The 16,870-nt window shown below is 43.1% G+C and overlaps 1 protein-coding gene across 1 annotated transcript in view; it reads right to left on the bottom strand.

Annotated features, from left to right (window-relative positions):
• Window positions 1-16,870, bottom strand: part of VPS16 (VPS16 core subunit of CORVET and HOPS complexes) — a 1,917,946-nt gene that overhangs the window by 1,275,379 nt on the left and 625,697 nt on the right. The window contains exon 6 of the mRNA XM_044060689.1: window positions 16,407-16,513. Coding sequence (XP_043916624.1) covers window positions 16,407-16,513 — 107 coding nt within the window. The remainder of the gene's footprint in view (window positions 1-16,406; window positions 16,514-16,870) is intronic.

Here is a 16,870-nt window from a genome sequence, read left to right as displayed (position 1 = left end):
GACGTCAGAGCGCCAGAAGTACAAAGCTGGCAGCCGACGCCATGTTCTCCAGTTTTTCTTGCCCCAGATGTCAGGTGTTCCAAAATGAGTAAAATCCCATACCCTTTGCAAATACACCTCAGAAGAAGGGTGAAGAAGGGAACCACACAAAAGAAAAAATAAGAGGTGACAGGAGGGAGGGTAACCCAGACTGCAACAGTGAAGACACTCGAACATCTACATTTATGGTAAGTGTACACAACTGTACTATGTTCATCGTTTTTAACTGTTGCAGTCATAACTGTAGGGTTGAATCCCAAAGCAAAATAAAAGGGAGGTGGTCATAAAGAAGAGGGGGCAGCTAAAAGGCCCTGCAAGACTGCAGAAGCAAAGCCTGCCCTAGACTTAGAGTAGAGAGGTAGATTGTAGTGCTTAGAAAAAGTATGCACTAAACTCCAAGTTGCAGCTTCCAAAATGTCTTTGGTAGGAACTCCCCTGAGGAAGGCAGCTGAAGTGGCTGCAGCTCTGGTAGAGTGAGTCCTTATACTCCCTGGGATTTGCTTTCCATGGTGTGAATAACAAAATCTGATTCTATGAGCAATCCATTTAGAAATGGTCTGTTTTGAAATGGCCTTACCTTGGGAACTTGAAGCATAAGAAACAAACAATTGCTCTGATTTCCTGATGTCCTTTTTTCTGTCCAGGTAAAAACGAAGTTGTACATCCAAGAAATGCAAGATCCTTTCCCCCCTATTTTGAGGACTGGGGAAAAAAGTTGGCAGGTGAATAGTTTGATTTAAAGCCACTTTGGAAACCACCTTAGGCATGAAAGTAGGATTAGTCCTTAAAGACACCCTGTCTTGGTGGAAAATAATATAAGGTTCCACAGCCATGAGAGCTTGCAACTCCGAAACTCTCCTGGCAAGGTCAGAGCTAACAGGATGGCTGTCTTCCAAGATAAAAACTTGATGTCAGATGTGGCAGCAGGCTCAAAGGGAGGTAAGGTGAGTTTTTCCAAAACATAGTTGAGATCCCAGGCAGGAATGGGTGGAGATCTAGGGGCCTTAAGTTCTTAGCTCCCCTGAGAAACTGTCTCATGAGCTGGTGGGAGAAGATTGGAGGGTCTGTATTATAATGAGCAGAAATAGCAGAGGCATGTATCTTTATGGAAGAAAAAGAGAGACCCTTATGTAAGAGGTCTGTCAGGTAAAGTAAAATCAGAGGAATGTTAGGAATAAGAGGATCCAAATCCCGAGCCTGCATCCAGGTGCAAAATCTTTTCCATTTTCCTGCATAAGATTTTCTAGTGCTAGGACGTCTGGCTTCTAAAATGACATCCATAACCTGCTTGGGTAACAGAGAATGAATCATAGACCCTGGATTAACCAGGCAGCCAGGCTGAGAGTTTTGACATGGGAGTGCAGAACTTGACCCTGGAGTTGGGACAGAAGATTCGGAGTCTGAGGTAAAACCCAAGGGGGCTCCAGAGAAAGGTTTTTCAGTGTTGGGTACCAAAACTGTCGAGGCCAATTTGGGGCCAGTAAAATTATCATCTTGGGCTTGTCCTGTTTGATCTTTAATAACACCCGTGGAAGAAGAGGTAGAGGAGGGAAGGCATATCCCGAGAGGTTTCTCCAACTGAATGATAGTGCATCCACTTTCCAAGCTAGTTTGTGGAATGTCCTTGTGCAAAAAATCTTAGTTGATGATTGAGGTGGGATGCAAAGAGGTCTATGTGAGGACATCCCCAGACTGCTGTAATCATCTTGAATATTTCGGTGTCCAGCATCCATTCGTGTGGATCTGACAAGTTTCTGCTCAGACTGTCTGCCAGGATGTTTTGCTTCCCTGGCAGAAACTGAGCTTGAAGGTCCAATTTGTAGGCTAGAGCTGTGTTCCATAGATTCATGGCTAGTCTGCAAAGGGGATAGGAATGTGATCCCCCTTGCTTGTTTATGTACCACATAACTGTGGTGTTGTCTGTCCGTATCAATAGTTGTCCTGGTTGAAGAAGATTCCTGAAGGCCAATAGAGCATTCTGAACGGCTAACATTTCCTTTAAATTGATATGCAGGTGCTTCTGATCCTTTGTCCAAAGGACCTGCAGACAGTTGCCCTGCAAATGGGCTCCCCATGCATAATCCGAGGCGTCCGTGGTTAATATCTGACTGACTGGAGGCAGACTGAAGGCTTTCCCTTTGTTTTGAGTACATGCCTTGGACCACCAAAGGAATTCCTTTTGAAGACAAGGCAGGATGGTGATCTGTATGTCTAAACTGTGGCAATGCTGAGGCCATATACTTTAATTGTTTTTCGGATGTCAGAAATGCCATCTGGGTTGTTGTGTTTAGAAGAGCACCCAGAAAAGTTATCTGTTGTGAGGGTGTCAAATTTGACTTTTTTTATGTTTACAGTGAATCCCAGGAACTTGAGAAGGTTCTGAACAAATTCTAGATGCTGGAGTAAGACATCCTTGCTGTCTGCCTGAATAAGACAGTCATCCAGATAAGGGTAAATTTGAATTCCCTTGAGTCTGCAATAAGCTACTACTGGAGCCAGGCATTTGGTGAAGACACTGGGCGCAGTAGAAAATCCAAAGGGCAGCGCAGAGAATTGATAATGCCTCGATCCGGCCTTGAACCTGAGGTATTTTCTGCACTCCTGCCTGATGGGAATGTGCAAATAAGCCTCCTTTAAATCCAAAGTTACCATCCATGCATTCTTGGACAACATTGGAAGTGGCTGCTGTAGAGTAAGCATCTTGAATTTTGGTATCTCGAGAAAAGTGTTCAAGACTGACAGATCCAGAATGGGTCTCCATGAATTTTGCTTTCTGGGGACTAGAAAGAGCCTTGAGTAAAAACCTTGTCCCATTTCTGAAAGTGGAACCAGTTCTATGGCTTTCATAGCCAAGAGGGCTTCCACCTTGTTTAAGGCCTCTAACCATTGATGTTTTGGTAGATCCGGCCATCCGCTTGGTCTTGGTAGGGTATGAAAATGGAATTTGTTAACCTCTTGAAACCACATCCAGAACCCACTTGTCTTGGGTTATATGTGTACAATTTAGGTGAAAAAGAGAGAGTTTTCCTCCAAGAGGGGCTTCCAGGCAAGAAGTTCCTGCAGCCCAACAGGGGGAGTCATTGAGCCTGTTTTCTATGAGCTTGCGACCTGTCCTCTCCTCCCCTAGGGAAGGAAGCAGTCCACTGTCTTGGTTTATAAGAGGCTTGCATTTGGGGCCTTCCTCGGGAGCGTCTGTATCTACCCCTCTGAGGCCTGTCTGAATTGGGAAAGGACCAATTTTTAGTAGGCCAATTCCTACTAAATCTGGGTGGCTGTACTTGTAAGAAATCCTTAATCGTTTGCATGGATTTTGCCTTGTCCTCCATCTTCTTTATCACCTCTTCAGCCTTAGATCCAAACAAAACTAGTCTATTCTAAAGACATGCTTCTGGAGCATTTCTCCCCGAGCCTCCGCTGAAAACAGGATCTGTGGAACCTAGTCGGACTTTCCCGGTCAACAAATGTTAAATAAATAAATAAATAAAAATAAAACATTATGCTGAACGGGAGCATCCAATAACTTAGCTTTTACTTGATATGGCAAATTTTGTTCCTTTAACCAAGCATGCCTTCTAATGACTGTGCCAGAGGCAGCAGCCCTACAAGAAGCCTCCAATGCATCAAAACCACAGTGTAAACCATGCTTCCCTACTTGTTCAGTGGCATGCATTAAGTCATGTAATTCCTTATCATCTGCACAAGCGGAAATGGAAGTTAGCTTTTGTTTCAAAACAGACAGAAGAAATTGCTGGTATTTCAGCATATGAAATTGACAGTTTAAAGCCCTAATAGATAAAGTTGCAGAAGTGTACACTTTCTTGCCCCATCTTTCTAAAGATCTGGAATCCTTCTCAGTGGGAATGGGGTTTTTAACAGAAGCGGCCTTAACCCCCTTAGGGCCCTGAGAAATGGTTTCAGGATCAGCAGTAGGATTCTTGTATAAAAACTGGTGGGAATCAGGAACCCTATAATATCTGTCTGGCTTAACAGGAGCTGGAGGAAAAGAGTCAGGAGTTAAGTTAGCCTCCGAAAAAGCATCATCCACAATATCCGAAATAGGAGGGATAGCCAGGGGTCTATGTTGGGGAAGGAGAAGAAAATCCCTAAGTCTTTTCTTAGATTCCGAGTACTCCTGTCCTTCCCAGTGAAAATGTTCCCTCATTTCATGTAGTTTCCCCAAAAGAAAAATCCTCAGGGGGAGAAGCTGAAGGAATGGATTCCTCAGCATCAGAATCCTCATAAGGAGGGAAAGAATAATCCTGGTCAGAAGAAGAAACTGAAGAAACAAAAGCCTGATCAGAGGAGTCATAATACAATTCCTGCCTTGGCCTTTTGTCTGGAGGGGGATGTGAACCCCTAATCATAGTAAGTAAGTCCTCCACCATCTTAAGTAACTGTTTCTGAGACTTTGGTCCCGGATCAGAAAAGGCCTGGGCTGTAGTCTTTGATTTGGAGGGAGTCTTTGCCTTTATCAGAAGCTGAGTAGGCCTGAAAACCCCTTCGGAAGCCGGTACCTGCACAGCGGCTCCGGACCCATCCGAAGGAGCATTGTCCGAAGGTCCTGCAACTGAAATATTTAAAGGCCTAGTTGGCTCCTCGTGGGAGTCCGTTTCGGCCATCAGTTCTGAAATGGCCGACGACAGGGGCTGCAAAAGCGCCTCACTGATGACGGCCGAACCTGAAGCTGGCTCTGCTTGTACAATATAGTCTGATTTGGACCTCGGAGGCCTGTCTTTATCCTTGCGTCGTTTGTGAACTCCGGTAGCCGGAAGCGTGTCCGACGACATTTTGTAATTAAAACGCCTACCGAAGTAATGAAATGCAAAATCGTACCTTCGTTTAATTGTACGTTGATTAAATCTAGCACAAAACCGACAACTAGCTACGTCGTGGTCAGGGCCTAAGCAAGGAATACAGTAAGAATGAAAATCCTTATGAGGTATTTGCTTCCCACATGAAATACAATTATTAACTTTTTCTGACATCGGACTGGAGCAAGAAAAAAGTTTCCCCAACGGGGTACTTAGCTTTGAGTAGGAGAAGAAAGTCTTCGGACTGAAGTACGTTTAGAAAAAATTGTCAGGAGTCAGCCAACCGGCACTTGCGAACTGCTATCACCGCACGGCAAGAAAGACTGGAGAACATGGTGTCAGCTGCCAGCTTTGTACTCCTGGCCCTCTGATGTCAGGGAGCATGGCTGAACAGCCGACGCCGGACCCAGACTTTGGGATTCTGGCCGACCGAGGACTGCCTGCCGGCAAGGGAGAACCCTACAGTCATGACTGCAACAGTGAAACACGATGAACATCTTATAAACAAGGACACTGGCACCCTCCAAATGCTTGATCCCACACAGTCTGGTTTTGTCAAAGGGAGACCATGCCTGTTTTTTTGACTTTTTCGTAATAGTCACTAAATCCATGGACGAGAGGAAGACATTGCACAACGCCTACCTTGACCTAGCCAAAGCCTTTGACACTATTCCCCACTCGGGCATAATAGATAACCTCTCCCAGCTAGGCATCAATCCATATGTTACCAGATAGGTAGCCAATTGGCTCACTGAGAGAACTCACTTAGTTAACGCAGGGGAAGCCACCTCTAGTAGTAGACCCGTAACGAGCGGTGTACCCCAAGGATCGGTCTTGGGGCTTCTACTGTTTGGGATATACTTTTTTGAGGTGCAAGCCAAAACCAGTGGTCTGTGGCTGACTAAGTTTGCAGATGACTGCAAGTTGGGTGCTGTCTTAAATTCCCCTAGTGATGTGAACATCCTCCAAGAGGACCTTGCGCAAACTAATGACTGGTGCCAGACAAACTAAATGCCAAGAAATGCATCATTATCCCCTTTGGGGAAAATGTCATCCCCACTAATTATCACATTAATAACAATGTACTAAGCATGCAATCAGTTGTGAGGGACTTGGGCACTGAGGTTGATAGCAACCTGACTTTTGACCACCAGATTGCCTTTGTTGTACAGAAGGCTTTCTACATGGCCCACCTCATAAATAAGGGTATTTCATCCAGGAACAAGCAGGTCATAACATCCCTGTACTCCTCCCTTATCATACCCATTATCGAGTTCAACGCCCCCTCGGGCATGTACCTTGCCAAGCACATGCAGCAGTTGGAGAGACCACAGAGGTTCCTGACCAGGAAAATCCAGGGTCTCAAACACCTATCCTATACAGATAGGCTAAAAGCCCTGTCCCTCCACTCAGTCTCATACAGACTGCTCAGAGGTGACCTGCGTCTGTCATGCAAGGATATTTCAGACCCAGCCTTGATGGAGTTTTTGCATATCCGTAAGACAAACTCCACTTGTGCAACCTGCATGCATGGCCTTAACCTGGTCTGTGACATTAATAGAACTTGTTGGCTGGATAGATTTGTGTCCCAAAGACTCCCCCATCTGTGGAATAGACTCCCTCTCCATGTCAAGCAGAGTACCTCTCTAGCTTTAAAAGGAGCCTGCACGACTGGATGGGAAATAAAAAAATATACCCCTTGGATCCCACCTGTGTCCCTGCTGGACAGGGGAAATGGGTGCTGACTTTGAGGGAACACGGGCGAAATTCTTGGCTAGGCTTATAAGTGCCTCTGGGCCAGTAGCCTAGTATCATCCTATGAACCTATGAAGGTCTTTTAAAAGAGGAAAAATCCACAGACTAATTGCATGGCATCACACAACAGCAGTACATTAGCTTGTGCAAAATTGTTAATATAAATTAATAGAAGAGGAAGAAAGGAAGGTTTGCTAGAATTTCTGAAGATGGCAGAGACATCTAGTAGTTAACATCAATTTGAGCACACCCATTGGAACGGCTGAAAAATCTTCACATATTATGCTTATATAAGGGATAACATGATTGAGAAACCCTGGCAAAACGTTTTCAGCACACAAAGAAGAGTGCAGTTTCTGCATGTTTACTCAAATTTCATCTAGATCTAGTGTGATGAATTTCCTTCCCAGGAGTTGCTGCTGCTTTGGCTGTAGGTGATAAAGAAGGAGTGAGACATATTTCATAAAGCTAAGATCCCTACTTCTTTACTCAAACTAAATAATCAAACAACTCTGTATGATCCATCTCTATATCCAACCTGGTAACAAAATACCTATACTAGAAGAAATCCTTCACCAGACAGCTACTAAGACAATCTATAAAACTATCATCTTTGGCGATGTCAATAATGATTTGCAGAACTTTTCAGCAGATTTTCAATCAGCTAGCATCAACCTCTATGGTTATACTCAACTTACAACACCCCCTACTCATCATTACAAACACAGTGGCTAGAATCCTCATTTATACACTCAGTGCCCACAACCCCATATATGTTCAAAGATTTGCTACCCACCAAAATCAAGCAATCTTTGTTCACAGAATCTCATAACCTTACCAATTATAACCCATATGACTTTAATGTCATTCTTAAATCCCTTAACTAGTCCTCTCTCAATAACTAGAAGAGGCTGTCACTACATTTAATACTTTATTTCTAAGTACACTAAACAGTCTTGACCCTCTTTGAATGAGAACACTGATCACAAATCAATCACCATGGTTATCCCTCAACAGTAAAAAAACTAACCAAAAAAAGAGATAGAGCATGGAAAGAGTGGCATATACCCAAATCTCTTTGGCAACCTACAAAACTATAAACACCTATGGAACCTTACAAAAAACAGGTTAATAACGATAGAAAACTATATTACTCTCAATCACAGTTCAATCAAAAACATAATCCAAAACATTTCTGTTACTCTATTAAATAAAATCTTGCATCCAGGAATAATCTACTCTTTCAAATCTTTCCTCCTGAGTAATCTCCAGAAGACACTAACTATATTTAACTCCCACTTCATTAACTCTAAAACTAGTCTAATAATGCCGCTCCAAATGACTAACTCCACATAAACCACCACTCCGCCAAATCCACCTTTTCCTTACAACCTATCTCTACCTCCTACATAGAACATCTACTATGAATTAAGCCCTACTCATCCTCTGCTCAAACTCCCTTCTGAATACCTTAAACTAGTCCCAGACAATATAACCATATCCTATCTCTATCCTAAACAATCAATTTATACAGGAATCCTCCTAAGAATGTTATTTGGTCTTGATAAATGTGCAAAAGCAACATTTAAAGCAGGAAAGCTGCACCAACAAAACATCAGTCTGGGAGAGGAATTTGATATAAAGGAACTTGAGCAGAAGGGAGTGTATAAATATTTGGGAACTCTTGAAAGATTGACAATAAAATATGAACAAATGCAAACAATTCTCAGTAAGGAATATTTTAGAAGACTAAAATTAATACTGAAAATGGCTCTGACATCTAGGAACAAAGTGCAAGCTATAAACCAATTTGCTCTTCTTGTTCTTACAGTTTTGGGGTGACTGACTGGTGCCAAAAGGTAGCAGATCACTTGGATGGGAAAACAAGAAAAATGCTTCATGATTATCAAATGATGCATTAAAATCAGTGTATACCAAGATTATATATTCCTCTTAATAGCTGTAAATTATGTACCCACACATGAACTGGTCCAACAATATCCATTATGAGGACATGATAAAATGAAGTATTTAGGAGTATGGATTAGAAATGATTATGTGGTGGCAGCTAAGGATATGTGGGAAGAGACTAAACAGAAGCTAATACAAAAATTGAGAAACTGGAAGTTTTGTTATATGGATATGGATACGAAGATACAAGCCATTAAAATGTTTTTAGTCCCTTTAGTCTTACACACAGGTCAGGCTTAGTTTTACTAATGGAGGAGAAGTTGTGGATAGCAGTTACAAAAGAGCTGAAGGATTTTATCTGGCAGGGGAAGACAGCAAGGGTCAATTGGGCTAAGCTGATTCTACCAACAGAACAAGGTGGACTAGGATTACCTAAACTGAGGGGTATTTTAGAGCAACACAGTTAAGGCTCTTATACATAGCACAAGCAGGAAATAAGAAGTTATGTACCTACCATAACGTTCCATGTTAGATGTCTTCATCTCGCCTTCTTTCTTGCTTTTCGGGATCGGAGCCAATCCTCGGCTCCGACTCGGCCATCTTCAATAGCTCGAGAGCTGTTTACTGGCTTGAGGCTACCCCTTATCCCATGATGCCTAGTGACAGCTACCCAGATCTCATTTGAAATAGCTAATCCAGACATAATAAGAGAGAAACCAGTTATCAAAAAAACTGGTTGTTCCATGCATTCTGATATCTAGAATAGGTTAGGAAGACCTGGCCAGAAGAATAACAATAAAAGAATACTCAGCCAGTGAAAAAAGGGACTCCTCTCAATCCACTACGACTGGGGACGGAGGGAGCGACGCAAGAAAGAAGGCAAGATGAAGACAACTAATATGGAACATTATGGTAGGTACATAACTTCTTAATGTTAAGTTGTCTATCTCGCCTTCATTCTTGCTGTTTGGGACAGCGTCCCTAGCACCTAACACCCTGGGTGGCTCAGTGGAACAGACTCTTCAGAACAGTAGAACCAAAGTCAGCTCTGCTCTGGGAGACCATATCCACCTTGTAATGAGAAATAAAGGTATGAGGGTTTGCCCCCGTGGCAGCTGCACAGATGGAATCCATGGGCAACCTAGACTGAAAGGCTACGGAGGTGGCTAACGCCCTAGTAGAATGACCTTTCGGTTTAATTGGTAACTCTTGTTCCTTAACTGATAAATAAAAGTAATAGTGTGGGGCAACCATCTGGATAAGGTCACCTTGGAAACTGGGAGACCTTGTTTGTTTAAGGCATAAGAAAGGAATAATTGGTCTGACTTTCTTATTTCTTTAGTTTTGTGCAGGTAAAAATGCAATTGTCTATGAATGTCCAATAGGTGAAGTTTGTACTCTGCCTTGTTGCTATGATCTGGGAAGAACACAGGGTGATCTATAGATTGGTTTAAATTATTTTCTGAGTAGACTTTAGAAAGAAACGAAGGATTAGTCCTCAGAGCAACTCTGTCCCTGTGAAACACCAGGTAGGGAGGACGAACACATAGTGCCTGAAGTTCTGAGACACGCCTAGCTGAAGTGATAGCTAGCAGAAAGAGTGTCTTCCAAGATAGAAACTTGATGGGGCAGGAAGCTGCTGGTTCAAAAGAGGGCAGAATTAAAGAAGTTAGGACTAAATTAAGGTTCCAAGGGGGAGGGGGATCTCTCACGGGAGGTCTAAGAAGAGATGTTCCTCTCAAAAAAGCTTTACAGAGCTTATGAGACATAATGTTAGTATTTAACAAACCAATATGAAAATCAGAAATGGCTGCTAATTGTACCCTAATCGTAGCAGAAGCGACCCCGGAGTGAAACAGTTGTGTCAGGAATTCCAGAATTTCGTGGACTGGGGCTGAGAAGGGATCCACATTCCTAGACTCCGCCCAACAAGAAAAGCGTTTCCATTTGCTAGCATAAGTTTTTCTCGTTGTAGACTTATGAGAGGGGACGAAAATCTCATGGACTGCTGGGGAAATGCTGGGAAGCCTGGCTAAGGTTGGAAGTGGAGCAACCAAGCTGTGAATTGGGTCCAGAGTCCAGGGCTGATCGAGAAGATAATGGTGCAGGAACAGGAACCATAGCTGTCGAGGCCAGTAGGGGGCAATGAGGATCATTTTGCAACTCAATGATTTTGCTTTCTGTATGAGTTTCGGTATCAGAGGAAACGGAGGAAAGGCATAAAGAAGTCCCTGAGGCCAATTGTGGACTACAGTGCCTCTGGGTATGTGACCTGGAAGTGGGAGAAGTAGTTGCTGCATTTGCTGTTGAAGGGGATGGCAAAAAGATCGCAGCAAGGCTGTCCCCATTTGCGGAAAATAAGATCCGCAACTTCCTGATTCAGAGACCACTTGTGAGCCATGAGGATAGCTCTGCTGAGCCTGTCCGCTATGACGTTGGATCTCCCAGGGATGTGCATTGCAATCAGAAAACGTTTTGAGGAAATCACCCACTGCCAAAGTCTGAGTGCTTCTCGACACAGGGGGTAGGATCTGGTTCCACCCTGCTTGCTGATGTACCACACCACTGACATATTGTCTGTTTGAATTGCAATGGTCCCGAAAGGAAGAGAGTGTTGAAGAGCTTGCAACGCTAGGAGCATGGCTCTCATTTCTAGGACATTTATGTGCAGATGGTACTCGTACGGTTGCCAAGTGCCTTGGACTGCCCTGCCCAGACAATGCCCCCTCCACCCTATCAGGGAGGTGTCTGTCGTCACTGTGGCTACTGGAGGGGGTTGTATGAAAGGTCTGCCCTGAGTAACTAATGGGGAGACCATCCACCAAGAAAGGTGTCTTTTGCATGCCTCCGTGATCAGGATCATGTGAGACATGGGTAGCTCTTGGAAAGACCACTGTATGAAAAGAAGCCACTGAAGAATTCACATGTGGAAGCGTGCTAGTGGGATTAGAAGAATGGCAGCTGGCATGGAGCCCAGAGTTTGAAGGACATACCTGACTTGTATCCTTTTGCTCTGCATTAGAATTTGCACTTGTTGACGAATTATGGACACTCTTTCTAGTGGTAACCTTGCGAACATATCCCTTGTGTTTAAGTTTGCTCCTATGTAAGTGATGGACTGACAGGGCAACAAGGCAGATTTTTCGAAATTTATTGTAATACCTAGCTGGTTGCAGAATGTGATTGTATAATCCCACGCTTGTAGGAGTTGATGCCTGGTGGTAGCAATTAGGAGCCAGTCATCTAGATATGGAAACGCCTGGAATCCTTGACATCTCAGGTGAGCCGTGACCACTGCCATACATTTGGTGAACACTGTGGGGGCTGTGGTGAGACCAAAGGGCAGAGCTCTGAACTGGTAATGACTGGCCCCCAACAGAAAGCGAATAAATCTCCTGGAGCGCCTGTCCATCTTGATATGGTAGTACACATCCTAAAGATCTATCGAGCACATCCAATTGTCCTGACCCAGAAAAGGTAGAATGGACTGTAGCGTGACCATCCGAAACTTTGTTCTTTGTACAGACTTGTTTAGTCTGCTGAGATCCAGAATCGGTCTCCAGTCCCCTGTCTTCTTTGGTACCAAAAAGAACCTTGAGTAAGTTCCAGATCTGTGCAGGTCTGCGGGGACTTCCTAGATGGCCCTTTTTTCTAGCCGTTTTGAAACTTCTATTACTGCTTGCTCCTTCAGATTGGGTGGAACATCTGGAAGGATTTTCTTTGACTGTAACGGGGGTTGATGGAAGGGAATTTTGTAACCTCCGGATATAATGGACCGTACCCATCTGTCTTTTGTTAAATTTTGCCAGGCTTTTGGGTACAGCGAAAGTCTTCCCCTGAGTGCCTCCAGAGGTGAGCAGCTGGGCAACCCTTCAGGGATGCTGGAAGGGTTTATCAGAGAAAGATTCTCTGTTGCCCTGGTTCTGCGGACCCCCTCTGCCACAAGGTTGGAGTCTATTATTATTGTTTCCCCCTCTGCCTCTGGAGGAAAAATCACTATGTGTGTCAGGCAAGGCTCCCTGAAATTTAGGGAACCACATCTTCCCACTCTTCTGACCCTCGGGGTAAGGTCTAGATGGAGTGGAAAAACAGACTCCCACGGCAGAGACAGTCTTGCCTTCTTGCTCACACCTAGTCAACGTGTCTTTCACCTGTGGCCCAAAGAGAAAGGAGCCATCAAGTGCTCCCTCAGCTGTAGGATCTTGAAGAGCATCTCCAAGCTCTTTAAGGAGATCCCTTTGAAGTCGAGTAAAATGACAAAAAAGTTCAGTGACCTCATGAAGAAGGTCGCTGAAGCAAACATTTGCTTTCCGTACCTGTCCATCGTCCTAGACTCCTTGTTAGGGGGATGAACAGATGAAGAGGTCTCTGCTAGCTCTTTTTTGGTGGCTGCTGCTACCACCATGGCATCAACGGGCACACCTTTAGAAAGGAATTGCTTATTCTCGGGAGCTGTAATAAATTTACCAGGTCTCCTCGGAGTTGGTTCCACTGTGTCCGGAGCTGACCAAGCATTTCGAGCCACTACGGACATAAGTGGGTCAAAAGGCGGAGAAACCCAGGAGGTGGAAGGTCGGGAACCGAAAGCATCCAGGAATACAGACATCCTCGTGGGGGCTAGGGTATTCCAGTTCCCCCTCTTCCTAAGCATTTCCAGGATGTCCAAGAAGGAAACATCTTCAGAGGGGGATCTCGGGGACCCTTCTGATTCATCTAAGTCTGTATCAGAAGTGACAGACTCAGGGGAGTCAATGTGCTTCCTCTTGCACTTCATCTTCCAAGGGGGCTCCTCTGAGTGATCAGGGGAGGCCTTGGAAGAAGAGAAAACACCCAATGGGGTGTCCTGGAGCATCAGTTCCCTACGCTTGGGGTCTGAAGGAGGAGCAGAGGTTGGCACAGGCATTACGGGGGATGGAGCCGGAGGGACTGGTAGTGGAGCTGACTCAGGGGACAGCACACTCCGCATGACCTCAAAGGCATCCCTGCCTCGAGGCAGAGAAAGCTCCGGTTCCAAAGAAATAGGAATCTTTCTCCGTGCCGAGGGGGACAGCTCCGAGGCCGATGCTGGAGCCGAGCTCACCTGCGCCGATGCTCCGAGAGGGAGAACGGGGTCGGACAAGGTTCTGATGCCACTCGCCCCCTCGGAGCCAACGAGGGAGCTCTGGCGTCCAGATCCCTCGATGGAAGGTACCATCGAGGTAATTGGAGCCAATGTCGGAACTGAAGGAGATATGGTTATCGGAGCCGACGGTTCTACTACTCGAACTCTCTAACTTAAACGAGTTCTACTAAGAAGGACTAAAAAGGTACTCAACAACAAACATTAGTAAATAAAACTAAGAAAAGGTAATTATCTAATAGTTTTAAGAAGTATAAGGATATATTTCTACAAAAAAATTTTGAAAATTTGAAAATACAAGCCTGAGCTAGAAAATGACACACCTCGTAGCTGAAGCAGCAAACGAGATCTGGGTAGCTATCGCTAGGCATCATGGGATAAGGGGTAGCCTTGAGCCAGTAAACAGCTCTCGAGCTATTGAAGATGGCAGAGTCGGAGCCGAGGATCGGCTCCGATCCCAAACAGCAAAAATGAAGGTGAGATAGACAACTTAACATCTGTAATTCAAAGTGAAAAGGAATTATGCTGGCACAGGAAGGAAGCTCAATAAATAAAGAGAGATTGGGATTTTGGATGCAGACTCTTAAGGTGAACAACCAAAATCATACAGAGTATTATATTCATAACAAAAGTAGCAATGAGAGAACTAATTCACCCAAAACACTTCACTAATAACAGGAAAATAGAGTCCTCACAACATGAGGGAAATTCAGTCCACTTTATTCACCAAGAAAAACACATCAATGCTTCAAATTATGCACACTTTGTCCACTACCAGCAGACTTCATCAGATTGAAGGTTCAGCCTTCTCCCTTTTTCTTCCAGTCAATAGTGGAGTCCCACAAGGATCTTTCCTTAGAACTCTCCTGTTTAACATATTTGTAAACAATCTCCATCATCCACACAACAAGCTTCTTTTATACAACATGCAGATATTGCTGCTCTCTTCTGCATACCAGGGGCCCTTCCTCACTTACAAACTATCACACATAAGAAAACTGGCTAACTATCAATCAACTTCACCTTAATTTGAAGAAAACTAAATGACTCAATCTCCTCCCCAAAATCATAATACATACAAAAGAAATTTCAACATAAATTTTCTATACAATACCAGCATAGAAGACATCATCCATACTAAGTTACCAAGTGTAACAAAAGCCCACAAACATCAAATACTTGTCATGTTCTTCCATTCAAAAAAATCTTACTTCCCTACTGTATATGCTGCACCTCTCCTCACTAACTTACAAACCACTTCCAAATCTAAACTTGAACTATGTTATAACAAAATTGCTACATTTGCAGCTACCCAACCCTAAAATTCACATTACTGTGATGCTCTCAAATCATTAAACTGGCTAGAACTACCATAATACCACTAGTATGCTCAACTGCTTCAGGTCCACAAAATGCCCAGCTATTCAGCCCATTCTAAATCAGTCTTACAGAACTGTAAATTACCTTCCTCTGAGCAGCAATAATTTCTATTTACAAATCCAATAAATCTAAAGAACATGCACTACACTCAAATACTGTTGCCAAGAAATGGAATAACATCCCCTTGAATATCAGAGCACTATCAAGTACTTGTCTGTTTAAACTCTTCTTAAAAAAATTTACTCTCCCAATCCTGGTTCTGCACATATAACTGTCCTGGCTACACCAACCCTCTTATGCCTCTTCTAGTATTACTGTATCACACTTTCCTTTACAGAATCTTAACTTCTTGGTCTTGCTACACCAGTCTTCCTTGACCTTTACTTCTATCTCATTCTATTAAAATCTATCCTCCTTCACACTATGTATTACTTCAACTAGATTACATTTCTCTCTCTCTCTCTCTCTCTCTCTCTCTCTCTTTTCATTGCATTGATATCTTACTGCCTATCTTAATCATACATTTCCATCAAACTGTAAATTGTATTGCATATACTTGTTTTGCTGCCTAAACTGTATTGTATATCATTTAATTTTGTAATTTTAAACTGGAAGGGGCTTTTCACTCCGAGCCTCCAATGAAAATGAGACATGCCAAACTGGACTTTCCTGGTAAACAAATGTCATAAAATATATCAATATGCAGTGATCAGGAATGAATGATCGTTTCCGGCACATTTTTTTCTGAATTTTAACAAGCGCTGCACACATCTCTATCTGAAGAATGCCCTTCACCTTCATCATTCTACTCCTGCATTTACTTCTGCAACCCAATAAGCAGATATGCTCCTCCCTCCCATCATGAAAGTTAGGCTACAGTGAGCTCTTGTTCCTTGAACAAAGACAGTACTGGGAGATGCCTTCTGTTCAATTAAAGAGGTCTGTAGCTAGCAAAAATCAGGCAAGCCAGTGACTGTATTACTCTTTTTTGTTAGTGACTTTCTACTTTACATATTCTCACTATTCCGTTGCAAGTATATGCTATGTGGTTACCCAGAAGGGAAGTCATACTTTCTTCTATTCAAATGGGCATTAAGAGACTGCCATGATTTACACCCTTTCCAAAGAAAGATGCACCATGCTTTTAAATGTCCAAAGTGCAGAACAATAAGAACCAATTCTCAGTCATCCCCATTTAATTGAGCCCAAGCTTCAAAATACAGCAATGCAAGGACTGGCACTAGTATTAATCAGTTTCAACTATTAGGGGAAAAAAATCCATCTGGACAGTTCCAAATGCTATGTCTCCCTGAGATGATGTGATATTGTGGTTCATATTTTACAATGCACATAAGTAAGAATCCATTATTCTTTCACAAAAACAGACTTACCACAAGTGTGCAGGAAGCACTATCCATCATGTATAAACTGTTATCAATTGCCATGATTATTTTCATCTGTCCATTTTGAAAAACCACATCCCAGACAGCAGGCGACTCTAGAAGATATGTACATGTAAAAGTATAAATCAAATGTACCATACCTTTTCCCAAATCTCAGGTTCTTGCAAAAGTTCACTACTTAGTTCAAATAAAATATTTTTATACAAGTAGCATGTCTGCTGTACTACAAAAGGAGGAAATTATTTTATGAAATAGATAACTGTTTCCATTTTTTTTTCTGCTTCATGTTATCTACCCAGAAGCATTCTCCACTTCCGTCTAAACTGTTTACATAAACAACAAATAAAATAAACTGTTTACATAAACAACAAATAAAATAAATGGCCACCAGCACAGAATTTGGCTGATTTAAAATCTTTCCCGTGTAATCTTGTATGACTACTGTAAGATTA

The sequence above is a fragment of the Protopterus annectens genome, chromosome 2.part0 (assembly GCF_019279795.1).
Source record: "Protopterus annectens isolate FY-2018-M chromosome 2.part0, PAN1.0, whole genome shotgun sequence".
NCBI lineage: Eukaryota > Metazoa > Chordata > Ceratodontiformes > Protopteridae > Protopterus > Protopterus annectens.
This window is presented reverse-complemented; position numbering and strand designations above follow the sequence as displayed.